Source organism: Dunckerocampus dactyliophorus, chromosome 4, assembly GCF_027744805.1.
Source record: "Dunckerocampus dactyliophorus isolate RoL2022-P2 chromosome 4, RoL_Ddac_1.1, whole genome shotgun sequence".
NCBI classification, from domain to species: Eukaryota; Metazoa; Chordata; class Actinopteri; order Syngnathiformes; family Syngnathidae; genus Dunckerocampus; species Dunckerocampus dactyliophorus.
The window spans coordinates 34,933,751-34,946,101 of record NC_072822.1 but is presented as its reverse complement, the minus strand read 5'-3'; the positions used below and the strand labels follow the sequence as shown (position 1 = coordinate 34,946,101).

Genomic DNA, 12,351 nt, shown 5'->3' with positions numbered 1-12,351 from the left:
GTAAAAAAATGCCGCATGCCACCAAATTCTTGCTCTTTTTTCCATTTTTACTTTTGTTAATTATTATTTAAGTTTTTTAAAAGTTTTTTTAAGTTTTTTTTTTGTGTTGCGGGCCAATAAAAAAAAAAAGCGTCTTCGGCCCCCGGGCTGCACTTTGGACACCTGTGCCATAAAATAAGAAGGCCAAAAACAAATGCACAAGGACGTTAGCGGACGTCAGCCAAGTTAGCAGGAAGTTGGCCAAGTTAGCAGGAAGTTGGCCCTGAGGGATATACAGTACGCCTTCCTTCCTGCTGGCCTGCTACTTTTGCATCACTTAGAGAATCTGAAAAGTCACGTGTTGCTGTTTATTATTTCATCACAATTACAAGTTGAATCAGTGAGCAGCAAATTACGTGTGCGCACACACACACACACACACACACACACACACACGCACACGCACACACACAAATCATGCGCTTTGTGGCTGTGATGAGAGAATTAGATATTAATGCTTTTGTTAGCTTTTGTAGCAATTGCAGTTAATCACGTCTACAGCGGGCGAGCCTCGTTAGCCGTACATCTTTGATTGAAGCGGACGCCGCTGCCGCATTTCCAAACAAGAAGCCCCTTTCTTGCATGTTTGGATGACAACATGAATATTCATAGATTCATCACAAACAGGAAGTCAATCAAACGCTGTTGATGGACGGCAGATTCAAGCTCACCCCGAGACCGAGGCCCTCGCGCTGTCTGGCCGGCATTTCCCCCCACATTAGCCTCATCGGGGGGCCTTGAATGCGTGCCGCCCTGTTGGGGAGGAGGGGGGACGGGGGGCACGTGCACGTCTTGACAGCGCTCTCGAATTATGCCAGCCTCTCTTGTCGCATGGCCTGCGTCTCCTCTGCACGTAGATCACATGTGACCTCGTGCAGCATGCTGCTGGTGGGGGGAGGCGGGGCTTGGGCCCATTGACTCTTACACATGCATGCACGCACACACACACACACAGTTGTAACATATTTGATTATGATTAGAAAAATGGTAACAATGTGAACACTAACACAAAAAAGTGTAGAAACCTTATCTTAATAATTGTGACATATTTTCTTTTTATGTATTTTTCCTTTTTTTTCAGTCGGATTAAACATTCAAACAGGCGATGCTTCCATTAAAAATTACACATAAAAAAAAAAATATATATATATATATATATATATATATATATATATATATATATATTCTGAACTAAAAAGGGGCAAAAAAACAAACATGCATGCTTTTGTCTTGGCAGCGCCGATATTTAAATGACATAAATCAATCAAATGACTATATTGATCTCACGATAGTTGTATTATTTTTGTTTAGAACTACATGAAATATATAAATAAAGTATATGATAAATATTGGATTAATGACGGTTAATCAACAAAAATGTTGGTTTTGTTTTTTAAATAAATGTTATAATTAATGGTTATTGTTAGTATGGATGGTGTATAGAATTCATAATTATCATAAAATGTATTGAAATTGCGTTCATTCATGGTCCTGATGTATAATATATATCAATATAGATCATTTATAATAAAAAAAAAAAAAACAGTTTGTGTTGATTCGTGGTCCTTAAAAAACAAAAGCAGTATTTCCTCATTTCAATAAAAAAGCGTCACAAAGTTCTGCGTGTTTTTCTTTGTCCGTAACTGATGAAAAAAGGCCTAAAAATGGTTTATCGCTAAACGAGGGCTCATAATAATGTGACTATTAAATATGGTGACAAAGAAAAGACTTTGTAATGAGACTATTGTTGAATAATTCCAGGTGTTAAGCAGTAATAATGTCTTGTAAATGGCGGCGTGGTGGTGGTGCTGATGTTGTGGCGTTTGCAGACTGTTTAAGCAAACATGAGCGTGGTCTGCGTGGGGCGCCTGCAGACATGCGAGCTTATGTTTTTTAGCGCACTTTGGAGTGTTTGTGACATCTCTGCCGGCCAGTTGTGGCGCTGACGCATAATTTAAAAGTACAGATGAGCCCAGTGGCCCTGCCAGGACGCTGATACGCCGTGGCACCCAGCGGGGAAATTAACAAACGCCAACTCCACCACCACCACCCAGTCCTCCATTTTTTATTTCTTTCTTTATTTTTGGTTGGAGTCGTTGCGGAGATGCTCGCACATGCTGGTGGAGCGTTTTGTAGCGTGCAGCTGAGCTTTGGGGACACTCAGCAGCTGTGCGTCCACTCTACTGACTCCTGTGCCTTTTTTTTCTTTTTTTAACTTGAATTGTGAACACCGGAAATCATGTAAATAGAAATGATCTGTTCCCGGGTCAAAATCTGGTGTCACACGTGTGAAGCTGTGCTGATGCTATAAATGATGGTAGAAAATGCTAACCTCGCTGGCGTACGTCACATAACGTCATGTCTGACTGACTGGCTGATGTCCACATAAGCGTTTGTAGCTGAAACCAGCTCGGAGTGGTTCACTCTGTCTTCATCTGATTTTTTATTTTATTGTATTTTTTTTAGTTGTATTACATAGAGTTTCACCTTGAGGTGTTTCTATGTGAATATTCTTAAAAATATACCTTAAAAAAATAGACAAATGAGCTCGCACATTTACTTGTGACTTTGCCCGAGACATAAAAAGAATGGGTGGAAAATAAAGGATTTAGTTGTTTTTGTTTTTGTTTTGTTTTTTCAATTTGCAGCATTAGTTTTTCGCCACTATTTGGATTTATTAATATATTTTACTTTTGTATTTGTTTTCATGTTATTCTTTTTAATTTTTCTTTTTTTATTTTTGTATTCATTTTTATATTAGTTCATTTATTGATCTTTTTATTTTTAAGTTGTCTTTTTATTCACCTTTTATTTTTGTATTTATTTAAAAATTCTTTGTATTTAAAATAAACTTTATTTTAAAACTTAAAAAAAACTATTTTATTTTATATTTATAATGATCTTTTTATTTTAAAGTAGTTTCTTTTTATTTATCTTTTAGTTTTACTTTTGTATTTATTTTTTATATTAATATATTTTTGTTTTTATTTTCTAAACGTTGTATTTAAACTAGTTTCTTTTTATTCTATATTTCATTTTATACTTATTTTTTAGTTTAAACTATTTTTTATTTACATTTTATGTTAAAATTTCTATTTTTTTATTTAATGCAATTTTATTATTTTATCTTTTTTTTAATCTTTCATTTATCTGTTTATTTTTTATTATTATTTTCATTTTTAAACTACTTTCTTTTTATTTTCCTTATTTTATTTCAGATTTGTGTATATCTTTTTATTATTTTTTGTCTTTTATTTTTGTAGGTTTCAAAAAATATATTTTATAAAATTTTATTAGCCAGTCATTTTTAAAAATTTGGAACTCATTTTGTTGTATCTTGACTAAAATGACGATGTTTCTTTCGGTGAAACATAGATAAATACTGCCATCCTTTATTGTGATGCTTATTTTGCACTGAACAGGAAGTGAGCTGCGTGACTAGACAGTGGTTGTGTTGCTGCTTAGCGATAATGGTGAAGTTAAAAGTACGACAACATTTCGACAAACGTATTCGTTTTTAATAGAAATAATTTTATGTTGACATAAGCTGTCGACTATTTATGTCGACATAAGCAGTCGGCCATTTATGTCGACTTAAGCGGGCACTTTTTAGTAACACGAAGAACGTGATGGACCAGGACTTGATGAACTGGTCAACACCTGTTTTCGTTTTCTCTTCTTTTAGGGAAAAAAATGTGGCAAAAAGCCAAAGAAAAAGCCCAGTTAATGATTTAGAAGCGGGTGAATACACCCAGGAAGTAAGTACGCAGTGTGCACAGTGCACTTATTGAAGTGTTGCATTTGAGGCGCAGCAGTTGTTGCTTTTTTGTGGGTGCTTTGTTTGAATTTAAGCCACAATCTGCGCATCCGTTTATGTTCCTCCCTGCAGCAAACAAACGAGTCTTCGAGGTCTTGCGACCCTGAAGAACAATTTCCACTTTTTATGAAGCCGCGACACGTTCTTCCTAGCGGCATCTGTTTAGCACTGCTAGCTAACAAAGACGGCAAATGTTCAAATCTTTGCACACAAAGAGAGCTTGTTCATAAGCGGGCTAATATTCTATACTCTTTTTGATGGACAGCCCATGAGCGCCCGCATCACAACCGCAACAATCCCTCCACTGTCCGACGCCGCTGGCGTGGCTCCACGCCGCTTATGATTATTTCATCATCTTCAATTCTTTATGCCGCATCGGCGTGGCCCCCGCTAGGAGAGCAGAACGTTCACACTACAGCTATTTGGACGGCGCGGCGGCGCGGCTCCGTCCGGGTCCCTCGGTTGGATTGTGCTCGTCCATTAGTGCCATCTGTGCCTTCCTGCGCCGTCTGTGAGGGCCCCCGTCCACGCCAAAACGATTGGCATTTCCCTGGAACAAGCAGAGGGACGGCGCCCAGAGCTTTTTAGCTGCCAATGATGTGCACTTACTCCCACTACAAAACTGCAGAGAGGCTTGGGCAGGGAGCCTGGAGCGCCAGGCAGGAAACATCTGCAACCGCTGCAGGATGGGGCCTGACTGTCAGCTGTACCACCTATCCAACTAGCATGTCAATATATATATTTTATACTCATGCGTGACCCGCAAGGCATGCTGGGAAGTTACCCAGCATACCTTGCGGGCCATAAATATGTATAAAATACTGCGTGAGCGTTTTATTTCGACAAGTGTCGTGTCAAGAACGAGTGGGGGCGGCTGCGCCATGACTTTGTGTCCCCTTGATGGTAATCCGTGCAGACGATGAAGGTCATGGATGCGCTGACAGCCTGCGCTCCATATGCTGACGCACGCTCGCGCAACGCTCGAGCTCCCTCGCCGATCCCGGGTCGGCAGCCTACAGAGCCCCTCAAAACCGCCCCCCCCCAACACTCACTTTAGAGCAATACCAGCTGTACACTGACTGCTCTCAAGCACATCTCAAGAAACAGATCCAGATATGGCACGGTGGTGCTTATTGTCCCTCCAGTGAGAAGAAGAAATGTCCGAGTCTTCGGTGATCATCACGCCTTTGGCCGAGTCTCAGGTGGCTGTGATTTCCCAGCAGGCCAGATGGCAGCACTGTGTGTGTGTGTGTGTGTGTGTGTGTGTGTGTGTGTGTGTGTGTTAGGGGCTAGCTCGCGTCAAGATGGCCAGCAGTCTTGTGGAGGGAGGATTGCTCACACACACACACACACTCCTCCAGTCCTGTGCAGCTGTGCTTCTACTTCTACATTCAACTCGAAATGTTCATTTGACGAACGTTCTTTTGACTGACTACTTTTAGATGCCGTTTCGCCCCAAACAGGCGGTAGAAAAGAAAGTAAATCCAGGCAAGGTGTTGTTTTTACATTCCAGTTTGTAGAGTAAAAGTGACGTTTGGGGCTTTTCCGTCGCACTTTAAAGACCTGTAGGTGCATGTCGGACTGTAAATGCTAATGCTAAAATCAACGCTAACAACAACCTAAAGGTGTAACAATACCCTTTGGGAATATTTAGGAAAATACAATTGGAACTTTACAGTCGTACGACACAGATCAGTGAATTTCTGACCCATAAAGAATGAAATCTGAAATATTTGCATGTTTTGGTTCTGACGTTTTTGGCATTTTTGTCCTAGTGAAACGTCGTCTTTCTTGTCCACAAGACTGCAGAACAGAACCACGTTCTTTCATAGGCGTTTTGGTGCTGGTTCATCGAGAATCTTTGTGATCCAGGAACTTCTCAATCGTTAGTCCCTCGTTTATTGTGGTTCCAGACTCAACCATATTTCTACCAAGTAGGATTCCATATTTGTAAATGGAATATTTTGGTAGTTAGAGCATAGAAAACCTGTTTACAACCTTCTAAATACAGCTTTTAACATTAGAGCCCTCTAGACATGAAATAACACCCCTATAGTCACCTTTACATTCCTACTACCCAATATAGTAGACATAACAGAAAATAAGACCGAAAACCTGTTTCCGACCTAAATGTTTTTTGTTTTTTTTTAACATTAGAGCCCTCTAGACATGAAATAACACCCCTATAATCACTATTACACTACTACTACCCAATATAGTAGATATAATAACAGCAAATAAGACCTTCAAAATGTTATAGCACATGTTATAACATGAAATAACACCCCTATAGTTACTATTACACTCCTATTACCCAATATAGTAGATAAAATAAGACATAGAAAACCTGTTTATGACTTTCTAAATGTTTATTGGACATTAGAGCCCTCTAGACATGACATAACGGCCCTATAGTCACCATTAGACTCCTATTACCCAATATAGTAGACATAATAAGAGAAAATAAGACATAGAAAACCTGTTTATGATCTTCTAAATGTTTTTTTGACATCATTAGAGCCCTCTAGACATGAAATAACACCCCTATAGTCACCATTACACTTCTACTACCCAATAGAGTAGACAGAATAAGAGAAAAGAAGCCATAGAAAACCTGTTTACGACCTAAATGTTTTTGACATTAGAGAGCTCTAGACATGAAATAACACTATCCTTTTCGTCGACACATTGTCTCCCATTTGGGAGACGCCATGAAAGGAAAAAGGTATGACTCACATATGGGAGTGCGTGGGAAAGCTAACTATTGATGGGTTTAAGAACTCCAGCAAGCGTAGATCCTATAGATCCACCAACCACACTGAGACGCGTTGTGTGTTGTTTGCAAAGAGGCCAGCGTTAAGATGTTGTGACTTTAGAGTGTTGCAGTTGGAAGAAGTAAAGTGGGGGATTAGCAAAGATTCTTTGTAAAAAGTGTCTCTAGTGCTGGCGGAGTCTTGCTAAGCCTTCAGCTTATCGCTGCAAAATAAGCATCTTGCAACTGGATTACAAGTCTGACGCTCGCTAGAGTTTCTGCGCCGCCCGTCCAGATGGACCGTTGTTCCGTTGACCCAAATAAATAGTTGTGCTGAGTAGACTTTACTCTTTCTTTTGGCCGGTCAAGAGTTTTTTGGGGAAAGTAAATCTTCCGTTTGGACACGAGCTAAGTGCGTCGGGTCCGCTCGTCTTTGTCTCCAACAGCAGGTGTCAACACACGGCCCTCTTTTTACATTTGTACTTTTTGTTTGTTTTGTACTACAAGCGGGATTTGTACTTGGAATACTGCAGGGAAAGTACTAGAAAATAGCATTCCTGTTTCCTACTGGCCAATCTCCATGTAGCCCTTTAGCTCCATAGCTAGTTTATTGTTGTGATTGCTAATCACGCCCTCATCAGGACCGTCCTGCTGTCGTCCTCGTGTCTCCTCCGCTGCCCATCTCGCGTCCTGACTCATCAGCTGGCGTCTCTGCGCTCTCGTCACAGCCCTGACATATACCGACGTACGTGGATGGTGCAGGTGGTCTGTTACAAAGTCAACGTGTCCTCGTGGTCCTCCATCCATCCAACCCCCCCGCCCACAGTAAAAGCCACCAAATCCACCACAGTGACGGCTTTGTCCAAAACAGCATCTGATGCGCCTTATTTGTTGACGGAGAGATTAGCTGCAGAGGGTCCGCGTCGAAGGGGCTTACGGTGCCGGGATGGAGCACAGCCCCGCCCCTGCGGCACTGCCAAATAGTGAGACGTGGAAGATTCCACAGACTCCAGCCAGACTGGAGTTCAGATATGTGCCCCCCACACCACTAAAGATGCCAAAAGACCTCATTTGTGTCCTGAATATCTGGACAAGGATGCTCTGAGAGAGAGAGGCCATTTTATTATATACTCGAGGAGCAGGAACAACCCGAATTTGGAGCAACAGCATTTTAAACCTTCACTGAAATAATTGATACGCCCATAAAAATGGTTTTTAAAACACGGCTTCAAAACCTGCTAGCTGGATGATCTCCTTCAATTTCACGTCAACATTTGCAATAAATATTGCAATTTTCCGGTTGGATTCAGCTCCAGAACCCTCCGCCTTCTCTCTTCAATTGCCGTGCTTGACTAGCGACAGAAGCTAACAAGCTAAATACTAAAGTGCATTCAAAGTATAAAACGCATGAACAGACAAAATCGCCGTCATAGCCAACTATGGTGCGTTCAAGGACAGGGGAACAAAGTGTGACATCTCAACGCTTGAGGAAAAAGAACAAATCAGTAAAGCATAAAGACATTAGCGTAAAACCGCTATGGGGTGTCACGAGACGAGACGAGACGATACACAAGACCAGGACTACAAGACCAGACAACTTTACTTTCAGGACAAGTAAAATAAAAAAAATATGACATTGTATTGCAGTCTACTCATTTTTTTTTTACAACTTATGTTACACTCTTGTGTACCCTGTGTGTATGCTAGCAGCCCCGCCTCCACCCACCGAGACAAGGAGACTGTATGACTGACAAAAGGGCTCGCTCCCTTCATGCTGTTGTTCTATGGAACAAACGCGGCAAGGTGATGAAAGCAATGCACAGAGTGAACTCTCTTCCTGCCTGTTTGGAGGCGAGAGACACGCATGCGCATGGAAACGTATTGAGGCCACCAAAATGATCCAGTTCATTTTCATTTATTGTGTGATTCATTTGTATATTGTCGTCCCAGAGCCTAGTAGTGCCCATGAGAATTGTTCTTTTTAACGAGATGACACCCCTAAAAAATGGTGGGCTTTTCTTGTTAATAGTGGTAAATGTACCGTATGCATATTTATACAGTATTACTTATCCAGTATTACTTGACCCATTCAATACCGAAGATGTAATTATACATTTTTATAAACCTCAACGCCCCATCCCAACAACGTATTATATGTCTTTTATTGGGGTTTTTGTGCGAGACGTGATGACGCAACTACCCACTAATGCATTTCACTCTGTGAGCAATTTTAAGCTCTAAAGACGGCCACAAGGTGGCACAAGTGTGTTTGATAAGAGATGGGCAGGAAAGATGAGAGTGTAATCTTTCTTTTGCTAGTTAGTTTATATATAGCCATAGAACACAATATTCTGCGTGCCTTGAAAGATCAGTAAATTGGTCTAAAATGGCTGATATTGAGGGGGTTGACTTTTGAAAAATGGCTGGGATTGAATGAGTTAATTAGGGTGATTGGGACGTGTTTTCTGCGGGAAAAATTGCCCATTTCTGAGTTTTCCACAGTTAGCCTTTTTATACAAGTCTCATTTTAGAAACGTTTGTGTATGAGATTGAAGGAAAATGGTGCCCAATTTTTTTGTTTTGTTTTTGCAAACTAACAAGCTAAGCAGCTAAAATTGAGTAAAAACATCTTTGGAATGGATTCTGTGAGTTCCTTGGCCGATGCAGCGAGTACCAGGGGAACGGGCTAAGTAGTTTTTCCAAACAAGAAGTCACTCAGTGGCGAGCGTGGACCTCCGCCAAGGCCAAAGAAATGTCGTGTGGATGTGCAGCCAGCGGCGTAGCGTCACATGCACACCTCCTGAATCTGCTTGAATGTAGCGTCCTGTCTTTCAAAGCTAGCAAAACACTACAAATACGAGCAACGTCAAGTGTCTCACGTCCTCTTTAAAATCTGACAGTGGGTTCTTTCATTTTGTGTGCGTGTGTGTGTGTGTGTGTGTGTGTGTGTGTGTGTGTGCGCGTGTGATGTGGGGTGCAGCTGTGTGTGAGGTAGCACGCTGGTGGCGTATTCGCTGTGTGAGAGCTCCCTCTTGGTGTCGGCCAGCCAACTGTTAGTGAGCGGCTGCTGCTCTGACGCTCGCTCGCCCGCACACACACATACACACACACATGCACACACACACACACACACACACACGTGCACAGGGCGACCACGTATTGAAGATGCAGATGGTTTATTTGCAGGTTGAAAATACAAAATACAAAAAATTTTGCTTTTGTGTTATTTATTTAAAACTGGTTAGGATTTTTAAAGACACTCCACTATTAATTGTCAGTGACTATTTATATTTGTTATTTCATTTTTACTGTACTTTGTCAAGTGTTTTTGTGTCTCATATTACTATGAATTATTATTATTATTATTATTATTATTATTATTATTATTATTATGTCGATCATCTTCTTCCCATTGGTTCCTCTTCTATTCTTCTATTCTGCCCTCAAATCTGTAGTTTTTGCTGCAATTCATATTGAATTCATTTCAATCAATTGAAGTAATAATTGCAAAATATTTTATTTTTATTTGTGGTGGGGTTATCTGAGGGGGGTGGGTGGGATTAAATATTTAACATTTTGTCTTGATGCATCTGAGAAGTGACAATGGTCCACCAGGAGGCTGCTTTCGGGATGGATATACTTATAGCAAGGTGTAATATGTGGCATTAATATATATATATATATATATATATATATATATATATATATATATATATATATATATATATATATATATATGTGCATACATTTCACCTATTTTTCATTCTTTTTATATTTATAGTAAGATGCTGCTTTTGTGTGTACAGTATAGAATGTGTAATACGTATCATTCATATATTTTGTTCATATATTTCTTGATTAAAAGTGTTATTATTTCAAATGTATCCCAGTCCTAATCCAATACAATTCATCAAATATTTTAATGGAAACTTTGTACAAAGATTGTACAAATGTGTATACTAACTACTAACTATACTTTGTGTTTTTGTTCCGTGTCGCTTTCAGGGTCGCTGTGTTAATTTCAACCGCGTGCAACGTCGCTAAAAGAAGACGAGGACGATGAGGAGGCCGCCGCCATGTGCTCATGGCCGCCACGCACCAGAAGAAGAATTTCACACTTTTCTACTTGCGCTCTGCTTCCTCACTAAGTTATTTCTACTTCCTTGCTTTCTTTTTTATCTGGAAAAACACTGCGACCCTGAACGCAGCGCATATTTGGACCATATTGAAGAAGGGAAAAAAAAAAAAAAAGGGTGCTGTTTGTCAGAACAGTCCCGGCGGGCCTCACAAGAGTCCAAGCGGGTTCGCCTCTTGGCGACGTCTCGTCAGCGAGCAGCTCCGAGTTCATCGGCGCCGGATGTCCGCCGGCGGCCCTTTTTTTGACGTCCCGATGTGGTCATGTGCTCACTGAGGAGTGCACACGCATGACGGGCCGCGGACAGGACGCCCCAAGGTTGTGGCCGGCACGGAGACTTTGCCCTTCCCGAGACACCTTCCCGTCATCAGGAAATTAATAGAGCGTTATTCCACCGCGGGTCAAGCGGGGCCCCGGCCGGCGTTTTGAGGGATTGATGCCTTGAAGACCTTGACATGGCGCTTGGTGTTTCCCACAGTCTGCTGTGCGCTCGGCAAGGCATGAAACGGGCCTTTGGACTTTTGAGGACGCCTGGCCGCCTCGGACGCCGCCGACGCAACGCGATCAAAGTTTAATTAAAATAATTAAAGGCAACAGCAAGCAGCCGCCTGTGAAGACACGCCCCGTCCTCTCCTTTTTTGGACATCGGACCACGCCGTCGGCGCGCGGGAAAGGAGGACACCGGGCCGCGGGACGTCCGGAACGCAAACCCAAAGCAACGGATGCGACGAACGGATAAGTATTGTTCATTCCCAGAAATGAGGTCCCCCCCCTCCCCAAAAGCAGCCTATTTCTATATCGAGCTTATCACGCGCCCCCGTGACGCCGATCCCAAATGATGTTGCGGAAGCGTGGCGAGGGTGGGGGGCGGGCGGGGCGGGGCGGGGCGGGGCGGGGGGTTTGAAGAAAAAGGCTCGAATGATCCAGTCACTTCGGATTCGGGACTTGAGATGGCGAGTGGAGATTGGAGTGGAAACCTGACAAAGCGCGGCGCCTTTGACGGGAAGCGGTATGGACAATGACCAGTGGCGGGGTCAGTGGCGCGTCTGCGCGCACGCAGGGAAGCTTATCACATGACACTAAAAATAAGTCCAAGCAACGTCAACTTTCAGCCGTCCCAGGGGAACGCCCGGCTAATTATTATTCCTTTGTTCCCGCCTCACAAAAGACCCCGCCTCCACGCCCTCCGACCGACCACCACGTCCCGACTGAACAACAAAGCACTTTTTTTTTTTAGCACATTTCTTCACTTTAGCAAGTCAACGTGCACATACAAAACAAGTATTTCATGATTAGCTTGCGCTGAAAAACGATTCTGAACTTTTGTAATGGTTTGAACAGCTTTTATAAACGTCACCAAAAATACTTTTTTCATGGATTTTGTACCTTCTTTTTTATACCCAATACAGACGGAGTGAAAAGCTGTGTGTGTCTTGTGTGTTTTGTCCGCGCCAACACGCGTGTGCTGGTACTGGTGAACAAGCTAAAGGGGATCTTTAATTGGGCCCGTACAGATTTATACGGGCCGACAGGGACCGCCATTATACACTCTCTCTCTCTCTCTCTCTCTCTCTATCTATATATATATATATATATGTGTGTGTGTGT

At 42.0% G+C, this 12,351-nt stretch overlaps 1 protein-coding gene across 2 annotated transcripts in view; it reads left to right on the top strand.

Moving 5' to 3' along the window:
* The window catches only part of antxr2a (ANTXR cell adhesion molecule 2a), a 95,495-nt gene extending 83,144 nt beyond the window's left edge, over positions 1-12,351 (top strand). The window contains exon 16 of one of the 2 annotated variants that reach the window (XM_054772416.1): positions 10,614-12,351. In XM_054772416.1, coding sequence (XP_054628391.1) covers positions 10,614-10,652 — 39 coding nt within the window. In that variant the 3' untranslated portion in view covers positions 10,653-12,351. The remainder of the gene's footprint in view (positions 1-10,613) is intronic. The other variant, XM_054772417.1, reaches the window with a different exon arrangement.